Source organism: Ascaphus truei, chromosome 5 (genome assembly GCF_040206685.1).
Source record: "Ascaphus truei isolate aAscTru1 chromosome 5, aAscTru1.hap1, whole genome shotgun sequence".
Lineage (NCBI taxonomy): Eukaryota > Metazoa > Chordata > Amphibia > Anura > Ascaphidae > Ascaphus > Ascaphus truei.
The window spans coordinates 44,308,458-44,328,981 of record NC_134487.1 but is presented as its reverse complement, the minus strand read 5'-3'; the positions used below and the strand labels follow the sequence as shown (position 1 = coordinate 44,328,981).

At 39.5% G+C, this 20,524-nt stretch overlaps 1 protein-coding gene across 2 annotated transcripts in view; it reads right to left on the bottom strand.

The window, feature by feature from the left end:
* CPNE8 (copine 8) overlaps positions 1–20,524 on the bottom strand; it is a 458,893-nt gene that overhangs the window by 24,207 nt on the left and 414,162 nt on the right. For both annotated transcript variants that reach the window (XM_075599768.1, XM_075599767.1), the window contains exon 18: positions 13,861–13,918. In XM_075599768.1, coding sequence (XP_075455883.1) covers positions 13,861–13,918 — 58 coding nt within the window. The remainder of the gene's footprint in view (positions 1–13,860; positions 13,919–20,524) is intronic.

The following is a 20,524-nucleotide window of genomic DNA, read 5'->3' as shown; positions in this document are numbered from 1 at the left end:
TATATATATATATATATATATATATATACACACTGTATATATACACACATACATAAATTCACACACACATTCTAATTAAAGGTGCAACCAACATATAGTAGTCGGCAGCTATTTTCTTAGGGGTGCTGATTGGAAAGTGTTTTCTTTACCCTTATCCCACCCTGTTCTTTATCAGAGAACCAATAAAGATAAGAGATAAGGGGAGATGGGGACAGGGGACACTGGATGAACAAACACTTACTGAACACAAAGTGATATCACACAACAGGAAGTAACCAGAGGAAATCAAACCCCTCCCAAGTCTAACTTTGAAAATATATTTAAATCAGCAGGTAAGCTGCCCTTTTTTTATTTATTGAATTGTTTACCCTTTAGTATGTGCATCAATACAATCAACACAACGATAAGTAATTAGCAACGTTGCAGATTGATCCATTCCCCTGTGATCGATCGGCAAAAATTCGGCTTGGGGGTTCACTAAATGGCTGTCAGTGCAGCAGAAGAGGACAAGAGATGCAAAGTTCTGTGTGGGGGATCAAATGACCAGGCAGTCACTAGATACAATTGTGCACTGCTAGAGAGAGGGCATGGCTCAAAAGGGGTGTTCCAGAGCCTGTTTCAGATGAGGAAGGAGATATGAATATATAAATGGTTGATATAGAAACAAAAAGTGCTTGTTTCATTATAAGACATACAACGGAAAAGGGGTACCCCCCTTGTGATGCTTGCCAGGAGAAGACTATGCCTTGGTATAAATCATCATCATCTTCATTAGAATAGACAGTTTATAAGACACAGGATTCCAAATGTCCAATTATAATAAAACACAACCCATACACACACCACTAGCCTGTAATAGGTATATCTTATGTGGTGATCTGGGTGGTGAGTAGTGGACTGATCACATAAATGAAGTAATGAATTGTAAGTTACTCACTGCTGACCTTGTGGTATTTCCTGGTCCTGTCAGCGTGCTCCTACCCAGGAGTATCTGCAAACAAAGTAGAAAGGACGGCGGTGCATCTGCTGCTGCTGAAGAAAAATTATAGACCAAAAGCTGCCAAGAACTAGGTGCAAAAATTTATTGTTGGCATATTAAAAACAGCAAAAAGGTCACTCTGATGCGTTTCACGTGGCAACCCACGCTTTATCAAAGAGAAAGTACAAACAACCGATCGCGCATTTAAATATCCATGATTCCCTCCCTTCACCTGTGATGCTGCACTGCTGCAACCAATAGGAAGCGTCACGCCCCTTCGCTGACGTGGAGCACATAAGCCCAAAACATCGCCAGCTGAGCTGCACCGTTTACATGTATAGGAGGTAAAGTAACCTCCCAGCTATGACGTAACGGCCCGTCTGACCAATCAGATACTATCTAAGACGGGTTATCGTAAGGAAGTAAATAAAAACAGCTTCATAGGGTATCTTATATAATCGGAGGGGAGAGAGCATGGGTATATTACTCAGACAAATAGCGTACTGGGTCAATGTTACATATTCACAATTCATTGATATAGACCATTATAATTCAAGAGACATTACATAACAATTTTAGACAGTTAAAACACTATCAACACTATAGTGAAGGTAAATAAAAAACACACAATTGCTGTAAAGATACCCTCACAATACACAAAGAATTACAAGATATACATCTAAAGTACCCAAGGTATAAACCACACTGATATTTACAAGATCATAATAACAGATATAAGGCATTTTATAACAGATATAACGCGTCAGTGACCTTTTTGCTGTTTTTAATGTGCCAACAATAAATTTTTGCACCTAGTTCTTGGCAGCTTTTGGTCTATAATTTTTCTTCAGCAGCAGCAGCAGATGCACCGCCGTCCTTTCTACTTTGTTTGTTTCATTATAATACATTAACAATGTAATTTAGAGGTATTTTTTTTAAATGCTACAAGTATTTTCTCATAGTACAGAACTGTTTTTTTTTTTAATCACACATGTAGGATATTGCTTGGACAGCAGATTTAAAAAAAATGAATTACCCAGATGAGACCCCTTAAACATGTCATTGTAATTAGTTCACTTTGGTCTTAGGCCAGGTCCCTGCTGGTTACTGCAGTGCCCGCTGTGGCGGACGCTGCAGGGACAAGCGCCGCCCCACAATGGGGCCGGGGCCGGGCCCGCTAAGAGGGGTGGCCGCCGCGCTGCACTGACAGTTTCTCCTGCTCTCAAGAGAATTGAGATCAGGACTCGCGACGGAGCGCTAGGCCACGCCCTCCGGCAGTTCAGCCAATGAGGGCGAACCTGTCGGGTGATGTCACTGCCGCGCCCCGTCACTCCCCCCCTATCTTTCCCCCTGCAGCTCACTGCAGACCGGGAGACTCGGCTGCACGCGCCGCCAGCCTCAAAGGCACGCTTGCAGCGCAGGCACCGTTGCCGTAGCCTTAGGCCTCAGCCAGGCTCCCTGCTTGCTCGCTGAGGCGCGCTGAGGCTCAGGGAAAGCGGGTGCTTTCCCTGGCCTTGCGGTTGCTTACTGCACGCGCTGTCAGGGGGCCGTCAGGGGGCGGGCCGGGGGCGGGCACGTCACTGACCGGGGGCGGGCCAGTGACGTCACAGAGCTGGTTCGCCCTCATTGGGCGAACCGCTCACTTGACCGGCCTGTCGCGCCGGCAAGCAGGGGAATTTTAAATTCCCCTAAGACCTACGCTTCCGCGCACTTGCGGAAGCATAGGTGAGCCCCTACTAAAGCCGCTCTAACTGCGGCTGTAGGGGCTAAGTGCTGAGCGGGAGCGCGCGTTAGCGCGCTTCCGCCAGCAAGCAGGCAACATGGCCGAGGCCTTAGGAGGGCTTGCCCCTTTAAAGACTCTTTGACTAGGAGCAGTTTGTGATGCCTTAAAATGGTGGGAGGATATTCAAGGGCAGACTTAACACAATTAGGCAAATATTATCATACAAATACCAGACACAATGAGCTTATACACACATCAATTAGCTCAATTATACATACACTCATACATGAGTTAATTATAAACTCCCCAGTGATATTTATCCTCCAATTGTATGAGCAATTGTATGTTAAATGACTAATATTATGACAGATTGTCTAGCAACAATGCTTTCATAAATTTCCCTCTTTGTTTAATGTCCGCATGGTTCGAATTTTCTACCTTGATTGTTGGTTTTGGAAAACAATAATGTATTGGACAGATATTGTTTTTTAAAATAATGAGTGTATCAATGTTTGGCTATATATAGCTGATGCCTCTGAAATAACTACACCCATTTGCATATATAGTGCATTTATTCTACATAACTAGCAACAGCACAGAAATGTATTGTGCATAATATAAACAATATCTAAAACTTAAATAAGAATGTTTACACTGGTTAGACTTGTTGTAAGACAACATGATAGTGAAGGTTGAATAAGACAGTGCCTCAATAGAATGACTGCAAATAGCTTTTTATAACCTCTCTATTACAAGCCCATCTGAATATATAGGAAAACACAAGCCTAACAATATCTCATGTTTAGTAATACTTTCAGCAATTTCATTTTGCTACAGTACAACAAAAGGCATTATTTGCCCTGGAAATTCAGAATGCACTGCAGTTAGATGTCCAGGATTAAAAAGAACAAACATTTTCTTCTGCTTTTGCCTCTATCAAACCAAATTGATTCATTTGGGGAACAAAGCAATTGTGACACAAATTCTACAAAATTATCTGAGTCGTGCACATTTATTTCCAATCAACCAAGGCCTTAAATAACAATTCCATCTTCCCATCCCTGTAAACATTGCCCCGTTTAAAGTTATACTAATTGTTATTTAAAATGTCATGCTCTAATTAAAGAGCACATTTTACCAGTGTGATATTAGGAAATTAATACAGCAATTTATTATTACAGAGACGGAAATACCACTGTTATCTGTACTGGTTGTTTTGTTTAATAATGTGTTTTTCAGTGTTTGAAGTGGGCAACATTTTTCTGTGTAGTTTATAATATAATTTGGAGAGTCAGGTATAGTTGAAGTGCAAACCCACAGTCAACAGAAACAGGTACCTGGGTTAAATTAAAAGTCTCAATTTTAAAGATGTGCCATCACCACTCATGCCACCATGTGCCACCAGGGGTGGACCCAAATATAAGGAGTCAGCCAGAATTTGTTAGGTGCGGGGAGGGGGGCAGCTCTGTGTCACTGAGTGTATGTCACTGTGTATCTGTGACACACATACTCACACTTACAAACATAGACACCATCACAAACACACACCTGCACAGACACACACAAAAAACTTTTAACTTGTTTATTAATGACCTTGAGGTTGGCAGAGAGCAACGTCTCTATCTTTGCTTTTAACACTAAATTATGTAAGTAAGGAAAATCAGAGGAGGATGTAATTTCTCTCCAAAGGACTTAGATAGACTGGAAACCTGGGCAGGTAATTGGCAGATGAGGTTTAATACAGATAAATGTAAGGTTATATATTTGGGAAACAAGAATAAACAGGTAATTTACTAATTAAATAGGTCAAAATTAGGTCAATCCTTGATAGAGAAGGATTAAGGAGTGCTTGTAGAAAGCAATCTTAGCAATAATGCCCAATGTGATGAAGTAGCTGCAAAGGTGAATAAGATCTTAGTAAAAGGAAAAGACAAACAGCGCACAACTCTCATAGTGTAGTATGTTCAAAATATTTAAGGCAAATGTAAAAGTTGGTGAGTATCGCACGTACATCAAAATTGATCATAACAAGCATTACATGTGTAGCGGTGTTTCCTCCACCCGTGGGAGATTTGTCCATTACTACGGTGTATGGTGCATATACCTGCTGGTAACAGGAGGGCTGAGTCGACCACCAATGGTAGTGGGGACACAGGAACAGGCTTCTGGGGTTCATACCCCACATATCTCTTTAGCAGTGCAGCGCCTCCATCTGCCGTAGGCTCCAGGAACTGAAGGTGATCTCCCACAGTAGAACTTATCACCTCTCCCCCCAGTAAGGTCACGCACCAGGCAGGAGGTATATAACAACAGGAATGGTTTACTGTCTCTGAACAGCACAGTGACACAGCAGGCTTCTGCTTGATGCAGTACTCTCAGCTCTCACTGAAGGATGGTCCCTAGATAGTCACTACAGGCCAAGGGCACCCGCAGCCATCCTAGCTCTTCCCCACCTCCCTAGCGGAGGCAGAGGTATGGTCTACACTCACTCTCTCCCGGAGGGAAGAGCACGAGGGAAGGCCCCAATCTCAGGCTCCCTGTGGTGTGACCTACCTTCCTCAGAGGGGGAAGGACACTACTACATTTAGGGCAGTCCTGCATTTAAGTACTGCCTCCTGTACCAGATCTGGCTCATGATTGGTCATGCCCAGGCCTGATGTCACCACCTCCCGCGTCACTCAAATCCAGCTTTTCGGCGGGGGGAAAACCCCATAGCAACTACTGGCAACCTGATTGTACCAGGGTTTACTGCCAACTCAAGGGCAGAATAGTAGCCATCAGTTGACCTGGCTACACATGTATAGGCATATGTTACCACAACAGCGCTCTGCGGGTTTCCTAATCCGACAGTCTTCACGGCTGTCCACTTCCAGGTAAAGTTGTGCTCAGCGTCACTCACGATAACCGGGTTCTGATAAGTCCTGGTGATCTCTGTCCATGATTCCCGATGTCTCCGTATCGGCAAGGCGCTAGTGGTAGACTAATAGCTGGGGAGGCTCCTGCACGAGTCCGAGTGTGTATCGGAAGGAACACCCACTGTGTCTCAAGGCGGCAGCCACTGACATCGTTAGACCGTCGTCACTCGTAAGCAACTGTCTGGTTGTAGTCAGAGGCAAATGATTGCTAACACGGGGAGTCCAACTTGTGCAAAAAAGAGTCAATATAACCAATAATGGTTTACCTGGAAGTGAACCACCGTGAAGACGGACCAAGAGACCCGCAGAGCGCTATTGTGGTAACATGTGCCTATACATGTAATGCTTGTTATGATCAATTTTGATGTACGTGCGATACTCACCATCTTTTACATTTGCCTTAAATATTTTGAATATACTACACTATGAGAGTTGTGCGCTATTTGTTTTTTTTCCTTTTACTAGTTACCTGTGATGCCAAGCCATCTTGAGTGAACAGCAGCAGACTCTCTGATTATTAACACAAGGTCACTTGTTATTGTTAGTTTTCTGTTTCTGTTTCTTCACTTCACTTTATATCACAGTTGAAAGGTATATTAATTATTTTCACTATTTCACTATATGTTGATCATTATTGTACATATCTTCACGGATTATTCACAATTGGTTGTGCAGATTTTTCTGTTTTTTAAATAAGATCTTAATCTTGCATTAAACAAGGAGTGGATGGAAGGAAAGTAAGCATAATTATGCTACTATATAAAACAGGGGTGCGCAAACTGGGGGGCGTGAGATTTTTCGGGGGGGGGCGCCATGGTTGCAGAGGTCCCGCGCTCTTCCCCCTGACATTTAAATTAAATGCCGGGGGGATCGGGTGAGGCCTCTGAAACTTCACTTACCGGGATTCAGAGGCTTTGTCCGACGCGTGGCCATGGCCACATGGCATCAAATGATGCCGCAGGGTCAAGTGGCATGACATCACATGACACAGTAGCATTATTTGGTGACCGTTGCCATTGCGAAATGGAGTCAAATGACGCCACAGAGTCATGTGATCTGACATCACATGACCCCGGGCGTCATTTGACACCGGCAAAAGAGGTAAGGGGCACTCGAGCACAAGGGGGAGCAGGCAAGGGGGCGCAGCGCCAATAGTTTGCACACGCTGGTATAAAGCATTAGTAAGACCACACTTTGAATATGGAGTACAGTTTTGGACACCAGTCCATAAAAAAGGACATTATGGAACTAGAAAAGGAGCATAGGCTAGCAAATTAATAAAGGGGATGGAAATCTGACTTATGAGAAGAGGCTAGCTAATTTAGATTTGTTTACAGTAGAAAAGAGTGGATATGATAACTATATACAAATATATTCAGGGTCAAAACAAGGAGCTTTCAAAAGAACTATTCATCCCACGGGCAGTACAAATGACACAGGGTCATCCCTTAGGTTATAGGAAAGGAGATTTCACCAGAAACAAAGGAAAGGTTTCTTTACAGTAAGGGCAGTTAAAATGTGTAATTCATTACCCATGGAGTTTGTGATGGCAAATGCAATAAATATCGTCAAAAAAAGGGTTGGACAACTTTTTAGAAAGGATAGGTATACAGGAATATACCAAAGAAGTAAACATGAGAAAGATTTTGATCCAAGGAGAAATCTCCATTATTTGGAGTCAGGAAGGAATTATTTTTCTCCTTATAAGACATCGTTGGATGATGTTTCACTGGGGTTTTTTGTTTTCCTTTCTCTGGATCAAATTACGTGAAATACAAATATAGGATAAGTATCTGTCACCCTTTTTTAGCATAGGTTGAACTTGATGGACATACAGAATGTCTTTTTTCAACATTATCTAGTATGTAACTATTTAACTCTCACAAATACACACACAAACACACACACAGAGACACTCTCATAAACCCACACACACACACACATAAAATGAAAAATTTGATCAAACCACACAAGATAATTTTATTTTTTAATATATATTTTATACCATATAAAAAAATCCTAATTGTTCCAGTTCTCCCATGACATCCCTATCCTTAATGTTAAAAAATGTCCCATAATTAATCATCACAGTATTTCACTTTGGTAGGATCAAAAGAACCAATATTGACCCAAAATTAGGGCACTAAATTACCTAATACGAATGTCAACCCAAAGAGAGAACCAAGGGGTGTCACAGATTAAAATATATGAGATTTTCATAGCATAAAGCAACTGACATTGACTCGCATTGTCCAGACACACCCTAGCCAGGGTAGTGTCTCCTGTTACATATGCAATCAGGCACAAATATGTCACTCCTATATGTTCATTCTTCATTAATATACTGTAGCATTTGTAGCTCAAACCTATATTCATACCCTTTTGTGACAAAATATCGAGGGTAAAGATCTAGAATGCTCCCCATTCCAAAAGTAGTTTGTCCCTGTCACGGCCCCGCCAAAGGCGGTGTACCTGTTCAAGGATCACAGCCTTCAAAGTGTAAATACGATGTCTGTTTGTAAGAAATGGACTGCAACTGGACTTCTATCCTCCCTTACTTCTCCCCTGAGGTGTCTATCCCTAATACATTTAACGGTGCATTTATGATCATTATATCTAAGACTAAACGGTCTTGTGATTTTCCAATGTAAATATTTCATTTTTAAATGGACATTTCAAGAGGTAAATGCCATGGGTAGTAGAACAATTAGCATACTGTAGGATGTGATACTATATTTCCTACCACTATAGGCACAATAACAATAGTTAGCCTGCATTACAAACACCACCATTTGTACATGAAAAAAATCCCTTTTTTGAGAAAAAAAAAAAACATTCCCAACCTGTTTATTTTAAACACAGGATATGTTTGTACTAGAAGGTCCTGTAAACATGTATTTATTTATTTATAGATCATTTGTTCTTGGAGGTCTTCTGAGCTTGTGGCAAAAGTAACAATGTTATCTGCAAGTATTCACCATTGATTTTGATTACTTTTTCTTCCCAATGCAATGTCTTGAACAATTCAAGTGTTGCTGTAAAAAAAAAAAGGTTTGGTGACGTGTCTCCCTGTCGCACTCCCTGGTTGGTCCATGTCAGTCCTTGTCTTGCTTGTATATTCATGTAATGTAATGGTTGATGTGGCATTCTTGCACATTCTTTATAATATTAATGTACGCATCTTTAACATTTTGTCTTCCTAATGCATTTAAAACTGTTGAGGTGTAGACACAATCAAATGCTTTTTTGAAATCTACAAATCCTGAGCTGAGTGGTAGATTGCATTCATTACTTTGGGAAATCACTTCTTCTACGACTTGGATGTGGTCCATTGTGCTGTAGCCACTGAAAAATCACGCTTATTTTCTAGGCTGGCCAAAGCCCAGGGTCGGTTGCAGCCAATTAGTGAGGATCATCGTAAAAATCTTGGAACTGATCGGAAGTAGTCTGCTTGGTCTCTAGTTCTTGAGGTCTTCTTTGTCTCCTTTCTTGTGAATGAGAATAACTACAGTATGGCATTGCTCCACTTTTCTGGAATTTTCCTGTTCTTCAAGCAACATGTAAAGAGTTTTACAAGGATTTTTTCTACTTTTTCCCCAGCTTCTTTCAAGAATTCTGTTGTAATTCCATCTTCTATGGAAGCCTTCCCATTCTTCATGGATTTTATTACTCTTAACACTTCTTCTGTAATGGCACATCATTGGTAGTGTCTTCTTTCCCTTCCTCTGTTGGATTGTGTCCTGTGTTACCTGTCTTCTCGTACAATTTCATGAAGAGGTTCTTAACGCTCTTTATGATAAGTGCACAGTCTTATTGTTGATCCACCATCTGGCTTGAGTGTAATGATTTGCTATTTCCCAATCATAAGTCACTGCTTCTTCTTCTTTAAGCTATTGTAATCTTTGGTAGTCTTCTTCACTATATCACAGATACATGTTCTTATATCTTTAGTTATAAATTTGCAGATCATCTTGCACAGCTCTGAATCATAAATTCCTATTCTTTTATCTTGGGATTGCTTAATTTTTTCTCTCCTCAGTAATTGCTTTGTCTTATCAGATATATTCTTATCCTGTATTTTGCAACCATTCCCACTTTAGCCGGGTATATTTTTCTAGCATACATAGCATGGTTAAACCTACCAGCACAAGAGCCACTATACAAATTATTGAACACCCATTGCCACCTTCCTGCCACTTTTAGACAGTGAGGTAAATATATATATATAAGAACAAGAGAAAAAGAAGCGCCAGCTCCATAGCATAATACTGTTTGTAAAAGACACAAATGTATTCAAAGTCAAGAGAGGCCGCCAGGACATGCACTCACTTCAAATATACAAAAACATTAATGGGAGACAATCTGTAAGCTTCCAGGAACTGGAAGGTGCAGCCAGGGTGTAGTCAGAGCAGTAATACTGATGCTGTGGGTGTACAGGGCAGATACTTATCAGTATGAGATGTCATCAGGTCAGAAGAGGGGAGGGATGATGTTCTCCACTTCAGTGGTGGTATAGCTGAATCCATGGGATCGGCACTCGTGGCGCTTGGATGGAACCCTCAGCGTCACAGAAGGAATGTCCACACAACACAATGTAGGAGCGCCACCCCAACAATGCAGTTAAAACTGCCTCTCTCCTCTCACTCTGTTTCCAACAAAAAGGCCAATTCTAGCCCACATGTAGCTTCTATATCACTTACCGTGATTCAGCCGGCTTCAGGCAACGGGGCATTAAATGTCGCCGCAGGGTCACGTGACATCACATGAAGTTAAGGGAGGGGCGCGAGCACTGGGGGAGAGCAGGTAGGGGGCGCAGCACCAGAAGTTTGCGCATCCCTGCTTTAGAAGACTCAAATGTCTATAAAGGAATGAAGTGGAATGCTTCTAACGCCTGTTAATCAGAATCCCCTTACTGTGTTATTCTCTAAACAGCGATAGTGATTAGCAACTTTATAGGCTGTAATAGTTACTGCACTTTAGAGAATAACTAATTTCCTTACAAAATTAGTGTAGCTTTGGTCACTAAGAAGAACACATAAGAGACCACAGACAGAGCATTAACAGTAATTACTGTATGTGACAGTGGGCAGTTTAGAAAGGTAATCCCTCCTAGGATAAATAAATGCCAGTGACATGTTTAATGGGTTAATGGGTTTAATCTGGGTGATTGTATTGTATTGTATGTCTTTATTTATATAGCGCCAAAAGTGTACTCAGCGCTTCAAAGAATACAGTACAGGGAATTATAATTATACAATAAGTGCAGCAAAATCAGACAATAGGAAAGGAAATCCCTGCCCCGAAGAGCTTTCAATCTAAGAGGTTTAATGGGAAACTTACAGAGACAGCAGGGGAGGGAATAAGTGCTGTGATCAGATCTTTATCTTGCCAAATTCTGACATCTATTATTATTGTGAAATTATTTTTAAAGTTAGATTGTAAAAAGGGTGAGTTGAGATTTGGGGGAAGCGGGAGGTGTTGATTTTGAAAGATGTCACTGTGTTCAATAAAGGTTTGCACACACAAAGGCCCCTCCCCCCCCCTTGTCTGTATTGATTCTCTGATAAAGGACATAGTGGGATAAGGGTAAAGAAAACACTTGATTGACAAACACTTCCCCATTTGGAGGCCCCTAAATACACAATGTTCAATTAAATAATTTTCAAAAAAATTAAAGCAGACAAACCTTTGCTTTTAGCACAGTTATACTTGTATAAGGAATCCAATTAGTCTGTTAAATTATTCACAAAGGTTTTTTTGAGGGCCGACAATGTGGGATTGCACCTTTAACTGGGTGTATCTGAACTCTATTAAATGAGGGAAGGGGGATGGATGTCTATAGCAGGGATATCCTTAAAACCTGGCCTGTTGGTGGCCCTTGAGGACTGGAGTTGTCCACTCCTGGTCTAAAGCAACTCTTCAACAGCAACAAAAAATCTCTATGCTCTTAATTCATACTGTACCTTAAATTGTTAGTCTCTCCTAGAACTCATGTGATAATGACAGAGACATGTTTAATGATTTAAATGTGCGATTGGTGCCTTGAAAAAAAAATTGGGCAAGTACAGTATTAATTTCCACACCATTAAACTTTTTACTGAAAGGGTGATTTCATCTTTTTAAGGAAGACGATTACATTGATAATTTGTTATTGTGCTGTGTGAGACTATACAGTATATTTTTTTCTTGGTTTGCTTTTGTTTACATCTCAGTCAAATAGCTTTATTATATCAACCACAGAACATTTATTAAAGATTCTATTGGAGAATTGTGCCGTTGGGGGAATAATGGATAAGAGATGACATGCAAGCATGGGAAGAGAACAGCGATGTTGCCACAACATTATATTTATTGCCAGAGGGACATAAAATTATGTTTAGCCAAAACAGTGCCTCTAAAATAAAAAATATACAAAATAACATTTATTCAACAACATTGTAAAATATATATAAGCTTCAGGTGACTCAAGGGCCTTTGAAAAACACAGCCAGCTCCCATTAAACACGTTTCATACTCACTCAAACACTCAACTGATAGCACTATACTTAGTGTTGTGGGATTTATATCCGGTGATATCACTGCATTAACAACAAACTTCTTTCAGGTGATGTACTATAATAGTTGTGTTTTATGGCTCGGGTGACAGAGAAATTGTATAAACATATTAAATGGTCTATTTACCGGCTATTCATTTAGCCCAGATGACCTATGAATTATTTATTATTCTTTTTATGACCTATTCCAAGCTAATATTCAAAGGTTTATGGTTTCTGGTCTAACCCTGAGTCACAAAGAGCCAAAAGGTCAGAAGACACGGGCACTGGGATCTTAACAGGTTTCAAAGACGATGCCCTTTATACAGCACTAATTTACATCTAACGTATCCCCTTCAGGTTTTGGATTTATTAAATGACCCTGCGATCACAGTGCAAATTGGATTTGGGGTTTGGGAAACCATTTTACAGCCAGCTTGTTCTCCAAACATATATTAACCACCAAGTCGAGATTCGTGTTTGGATTCTGGTTGCTGTAGTAACAAATCTCCTGCTGATAACTGAATGAAGAAGCCAGTAAGATAGTTCATACATATATTTTTACACCCTGCTGCTTTACTAAATATGTTCTAATGAGATGTCCTTTGCTTTCCATGTACTCTGCTCATTGTTAAAGGCTTCTCTCATTTGAACGGATCGTGTTACGGAACATTTTTGTCTAAACCTTCTCTGTCAAACTACTTGTTTTGAAGGGGGGAGAAGCGTATTTGGAAATATTAAACAATTTGAAAGTCATGTCAAATAAGTAAAGCAGTAGTACATCTCACTGTAATTGATATAACTGTGACAAATGTTAGAAGCAAAGCAGACAGCAAGTAAACAGCCATAACAAGGTGTTACCATATATTTCTTCAAAAAATGAAATCAGACATAATTCCAGACTTATTGGTTACATATTGATTTTTAAAATGGGCTATTTTGTTTTACACTTGACAATGAGTCTCACTTAGGGTTCAGTACAAGGTTACATTTTAATTACCAAAATTGTACATTTTAAATGTAGGGAATACGTCACTACGATAATGGTTGAAAAAAAAATGCTAAAAGCTAGATTATTATTATTATTATTTTTGCTTGGATTCTAACCTGTCTCTCCCACTTAATTGTTCTTAAATCCACCTAGGAGAACAATGAGTAGTAACTACAATTTTTCTTTCTTTCATTTAAATTCTGCAACAGGACGAACCATCCAAGTCAAAGTTACTGCTGAATGCCTGAGGATTGTCTAACTAACCTGCAGAAAAAACAGAAATGTGCTAGCACAGCATGATAGTAGAATACGATAATGAACATCAGGTATCTGATGGGGGTGCATAATAATGATGAAATACTGTACTGCACTGTACGCAGCACTGTGTATAGAAGATCTTTGAATAATTAGTACCAACTTGAAAGAGATCACCGTTTTCTGTTTAGTTACCTAAAACAGATTCCCAAGATCATGGCAGATAGAGCTGAATCTCCTCCCAGGAGTCACCATTTTCATTTGCTCCTTTATTGATTCCATAGTAAAATTATATTAATTAACTACTGATATTTTTTGTCAATGTGGTGCTGATTTTTTTAGTCACTGAACAAAGCAGTTTTGTTGATAGGATAAGCTTGCATATGTAATCATTTATGTTGCTCATCATACAGTATTTGTGTATATGGCTTTAAAAACAAACAAAAAAAAAAAACAGTACTCACCATCAAATTCTGCAGGTCCAACTCCTACGATGATAATTGACATTGGAAGTTTGGAGGCCTTTAAAGAAAACACATGTTCTATCAGCTTATAAAAGTATAAAGTGACAACATGATAAACATGCTAATTCGTGATTAAAGAAGAGAAGTTGAAACCGGAAATAGAGAGAAAATATTGTCTCACTATCAGGGGGTGGATAGGGATAGGAATACATTACTTCCAATGTTTTTTCTCTCGATATGTTTCAAACCCCTCTCGCCATGAAAGTAAAAAATCTAAAAACAAGCTGCATGAAGAATTCTACTTTAGTAAAATGTCCAGATGCGAGAAAACATTCTTATGGAAAATTATGGAATAGAACATTCTTTTTTTGACATGGACTATGTCTGACAGCTATTAATATTGCACAAAATATATCTTTAATGCAACAGTTACATGTAAATTTTGTAGAGCACATTTTGTCATTTCAATTTCATGCTGAAGAGGCCAAGATGTCATGCATCAATTTTGATGTGTCTGACATTATTGGCTGAAATTCAGTAAGTCTCAGAAATCATGATGGCTTACAAGTCAGATCTTTCTCTAAGACAAGGATTACTTTATAATTATATTTTCCATTTAGGTCCAAAGTTCTATGACAATTACTGAAATAGCTATTTGGATTTATGAGCATTTGGATGCGCAGTAAAGATTATTATTTCAAATACTGAAGGCCCATGTTAGTTTTATATGCCTAGATTTCAGCCATAAACTTTCTATGAAGAATGCAGGACGCAGGACCAGTACAAGTTAATTAGTTTTTTAATTAAATGCAAATTTGTTACCCGATATTCAGTCATTAGTTGGAGATATAACTGGGTTGTAATGTCTAATATAATTTAATGATTAAGAAGTGATATGCCTAAAGATATTCAAGGTCTGAATATACAGATTACAGTCAACCTTATTGCATCTGTTATCCTGCGGTAAGACATGAGTGCATTTGACCCCGCGGCGTCATTTGATGCCACAATGTCATGGCGACGTGTAGCCAAAGAGCCGGCACAGTTACAGTGGCCTCACCATTTAATTTAAATGTGGGGAAGAGGATGGGGCCTCTGCAAGCGCGGCGCCCCCTCCCCCCCCAGAAAATCCTGCACCCTTGGCGCGTCCCACAGTTTGTGCACCCCTGCGGTAAGGTACTAAATTGTGCGATTTGGCACACATATCAATTTTTGTTTCTTATTTATATATGTAGAGCCTGTGACAATGTATAATTCTGCATTCTTACCTAAGCTGGCCATTGCTTAGTGCTTCTGTTATACATTTGTAAAAAATATTGTGTGCCTAATATAATGGCTGCCTTTCAGTTTCAATCAATACTTCAGTCAGTGTAACTCAGCAGCTACTGTACAATATATCCTTATATTACTAAGATAATATTATCTATTGTTACAGTTTTCCGTTCAAAACTGCTGGGAATATTTGTAACAGAGGTGCGCTACAGCCTGCTATAGACATCAAAGGATGCTTTAAAAGTTATTAAAAATTGCATTGAGTTGAATTTTTAAAAAAAATCACTTATCTAATATAACAGAACTTATTTATTTAAAAAAAAAACATCTCATGTTTTGCTGCTTTAAAGGTAACACAGAGACTTAAAACAGCAAAACATGTGAAATCTTACATGTTTATTTTTTATTTTGTAGTATTAGGTAATAGTGACTGTTGTGTTTATTTATTGTTTTTATTCAACTCTTAATGCCATTTAATGAGTTTTAACGCATCATTTGATTTCTATAGCAGGCTTTAGCCCATCTCCCAAGCAGTACAAGATCTTTGCAACACATTCCTGTTTTTGTGATCATTTGTTGCCTATATTTCCAGCAATTTGAGCTGCAAACTGTAACAATAGATAATGTTACCGCAGTCATATAAGGATACATTGTAGCTGCTGAGTTACACTGACTGAAGCAGCCATTATGTTAGGCACACTGTAACAGGGGAGTTATCCCTGTTCAGGTAATGTGCCTCTAATCCAGCAGTGTGGTGGTTAACTGCTGGTAGTCAATTAACAAACACCACCTGCCTGATTGCTTAGAAAAGCCTGTCTTTTGAGACAGGAAGTGAGACTCCTTAGCTCACACCTGAGCTGAACTTGGAGACAGAGCAGAGATTGTCCTTGACTCTCACAACTTGTGAGACTGACATGGGGACACTTGTCTTGAGCCCTGCCAGAAGAAACAGCAGAGCTGCTTTCAAGACACAGGGGAAACTTCTAAACCTGAATGCTGACAAACCATGAAGAAAAGGTAGCAACCAGGAACAGAGAAGATTTTCCCTCCAAACCACAAGGAAGGACAGATGTCTTGAGCGACAAGCTGACCACAAGACAAAAGGGGACAAGATTCTAACCTGGAGCCTGATATTTCCTTTGCACACAAGGGTGCGGTTCCAAGAGAGCAGAGAAGCTTCCCATACAGCAGCCCAGCTAACAGATAAGACTTTCATTTACAAGACTTTTTTTATATCTGTTCATTTCATGCTATATGTTTGGGGCTGGGAGACATGCTTATCTAAAGGAGTTGTGGATTGCATAGTATTTCACTAGAAATACTCCCAAGTGAATAGAAGCTTTGTTTTCCCCTTGTTTGGATGGTTTCCTGATTTTAAGGAAACAGGCTCAATAAAAGCCTTATTTAATTTCACCATAACCAGTGTCCCTTGCATACCTCTGTGAGCGTCCACCTACACACACAATCAGGATTTTGACAGATTTATAACACGAGAACCAAATGATTGCCAGCTTAGGTAAGAATGTAGAATTATACATCATCACATGCTTTACATATACAAATAATAAAAAAGGTAGAAAGAAAATAGTACTGCTACTTTAACATTATGTTAGAGAAGTTACAGTATACCTAAACTTGGCTTTACTCCTATCCCTGAAAAAGAGCAAAAATTGTGGTAACAGTGGTGGATGGGGAGGAGGAGGACTCTACTATTTTAGTTGAGTATCCATTGACTTCGATACCTCCCCTTCCCCCTCTTCTTTCACCACCACCACCACCGCCGTTTTTGCTATTTTTTAGGGTCTGGATGGGAATACGGCTAAGACATACTTAACACCACGTTATTGAAAGGTACCGCTGTGTTGCGCTACACTAAAGTGATGTTCAGCATATGCTAATGATATACACAATAGCCATTATTTTTGCATATAATTATTATGTGTTAACCGCAGGGAAAATAACATCCATTACTGTTTTATGTAACGTCATGTTATGAGCTCTGACTTTATGGGGCTTTATCGATCTGCCGATAAGATGGAATTCAGCTCACTATTGCCCCTATTCAATATGCTATAAAGCAGATTTCTCTTCAAGTCTGAAGTCTCATTCTCTGAAATGAAAAAGACAGCTTGTCAGCATATTGAATAGAGGCCTCTTTGCAGACTTCTACCCAAGTGACTCCCTTACACAGATACTGTATCATAAGAAACATTCTGAGAAGCAGCAGCAACAGGGGTATTTGGGGGCTAGAACGTAGCTTGTGAGTCTATGCAAGTCTAAGAGAGGTGGCTACTTCCACTTGTTTAAAGCATTAGATAGTGACAGAAATTAAACGCTTTTACCCAAGTGTCGTGCAGTTTTTCTTTTACAACTGATTTAATCTAAAAGCATATGCAATCAAATATACTAATTGGATTCAATTGAACTAATAAGATACACCGTTTAAATTAATGACCATAATAATGGGACACATACAGACAAATACAACTCAAGCACTCAATCGGGAACTGCTCTGTCTTTACCTAACAACTCAAGCACTGCCATTTTTTTAGTGCATAAATTAGCATACGTGCATAAGACTATCAGTCTTGAAAACAACGGCTGCAACTAAAAGACAGCCATTGACCTTAAGAAACATTTCAAGCAGCTTTACTTTTAATAAGAGCCCCATATTATGAGAATTGCTATTTTTAAATAAATTAAAGCATAGCCATAAATATTTTAGGATCATCTTCTTTGCAGCAAGCGCACAACATCTGCTAGTTTACAAAAACAATTTAGATGGTCTGCCTGGAGCAGAGCAATGACCGAAAAACACATAGATCATGAAAATGTCAAGGCAGACAGTTGTTGTATTTGGGGATACATGGATGACCTTCAACCCCTTCACTACCAGAGGGCATTGAGCATATTGGTCTGTCCATCAATGCATTAGAGGCCCCATTGGCAGCAAAGAAGTAAAAATGCCTGCATGTGTGGTTTCAAAAGAAACATCAGTAACGATATTTGATATCTTGTATAAAACACATTTTCAGATATAAATGTATTCAAATACATTTCAGTTTTTAATGCGTATGTAGTCCATGGATTCTCAGTTCTCACTTGAGTTTGATAAGGATTGGATTTCGATGAAGGATTAAATAAGCTAAAATAAATATCTTGTTAAGTAAATACAGCTAATGCGACCATCTTAAATGTCATACTTCCTCTTTCACAAATGGTAGATTGTTAATTTTTACAATACAGATGTAGCCAGACTCGCTGTTTTCCTCACCAGGGTAGGCGAAGGTCCCGATGCCTGTGAAAGGTCTGATTTGGAAACATGGACCCCCCCCCCTTGGCAGTGCCGTAGACTTTCGCCCTTTGGACCACGGCTAAGGGGACAGAAAGTTTTGCAACATCTGTATGAAGAGGACCTAATGAAGGTGATAACTGTGACGGCAGGGGTAAACGTGCCGGCTTTTAATAAAGGTCAAGCCTGCCATCACCTCTACCTGTGAATAATACATCTGCATTATGTATATATGTGTGTATATATATATATATATATATATATATATATATATATATATATATATATATATATATATATATATATATATAGTGGTCGACAAATCACCAAAAAATCTACTCGCCGAACAAAAAAATCTACTCGCCACCTAGTACCACATGTGTGCTGCTTGGGCTAATAGGAGCTCGCCACGATGTTAAATCCACTCGCCCGGGGCGTGCAAATGTATAGGTTTGTCGAACACTGTAGTGTGTGTGTGTGTGTGTGTGTGTATGTATGTATATATATATATATATATATACACAGTTGTGTGAAAAAGAAAGTACACCCTCTTTGAATTCTATGGTTTTACATATCAAGACATGATAACAATCATCTGTTCCTTAGCAGGTCTAAAAATTAGGTAAATACAAACTCAGATGAAAAAAAACACATGACATATTACACAGTCATGATTTATTTAACAAAAAATAAAGCCAAAATGGAGAAGCCATGTGTGAAAAACTAAGTAACCTTATGATTCAATAGCTTTTAGAACCACCTTTAGCAGCAATAACTTGAAGTAATCGTTTTCTGTATGACTTTATCAGTCTCCCACATCGTTGTGGAGGAATTTTGGCCCACTCTTCTTTACAACGTTGCTTCAGTTCATTGAAGTTTGCGGGCCTTTGTTTATGCACAACTCTCTTAAGGTCCCGCCACAGCATTTCAATCGGGTTGAGGTCTGGACTTTGACTGGGCCATTGCAACACCTTGATTCTTTTCTTTTTCAGCCATCCTGTTGTAGATTTGCTGGTGTGCTTGGGATTATTGTCCTGTTGCATGACCCAATTTTGGCCAAACTTTAGTTGTCGGACAGATGGCCTCACATTTGACTCTAGAATACTTTGGTATACAGAGGAGTTCATGGTCGACTCAATGACTGCAAGGTTCCCAGGTCCTGTGGCTGCAAAACAAGCCCAAATCATCACCCCTCCACCAACGTGCTTGACAGTTGGTATTAAGTGTTTGTGCTGATATGCTGTGTTTGGTTTTCGCCAAACGTGGTGCCATGCATTATGGCCAAACATCTCCACTTTTGTCTCGTCTGTCCAAAAGACATTGTTCCAGAAGTCTTGTGGTTTGTTCAGATGCAATTTTGCAAACCTAAGCCGTGCTGCCATGTTCTTTTTAGAGAGAAGAGGCTTTCTCCTGGCAACCCTTCCAAACAAACCATACTTGTTCTGTCTTTTTCTAATTGTACTGTCATGAACATTTAACATGTTAACTGAGGCCTGTAGAGTCTGAGATGTAACTCTTGGGGTTTTTGCAATTTCTCTGAGCATTGCACGGTCTGACCTTGGGGTGAATTTGCTGGGACGTCCACTCCTGGAAAGATTGGCAACTGTCTTGAATGTTTTCAACTTTTGAATAATCTTTCTCACTGTAGAATGATGGACTTTAAATTGTTTGGAAATGGCCTTAGAACTCTTCCCAGATTGATGGGCAGCAACAATTGCTTCTCTAAGATCATTGCTGATGTCTTTCCTCCTTGGCATTGTGTTAACACACACCTGAATGCTCCAGACCAGCAAACTGATAAAACTTCAGCTTTTATAGAGGTGGTCACACTTGCTGATGACCAATTAATCAAGGGCATTTGATTAGCAGCACCTGTCTGCTACTTAGCATCTTAATTCTTATGGAAGCAGTAAGGGTGTACTTAGTTTTTCACACATACTGTAGCTTCTCCATTTTGGCTTTATTTTTGTTAAATAAATCATGACACGGTGTAATATGTCATGTGTTTTTGTTCATCTGAGGTTGCATTTACCTAATTTTTAGACCTGCTAAGGAACAGATGATTGTTATTATGTCCTGATATGTAAAATCATAGAATTC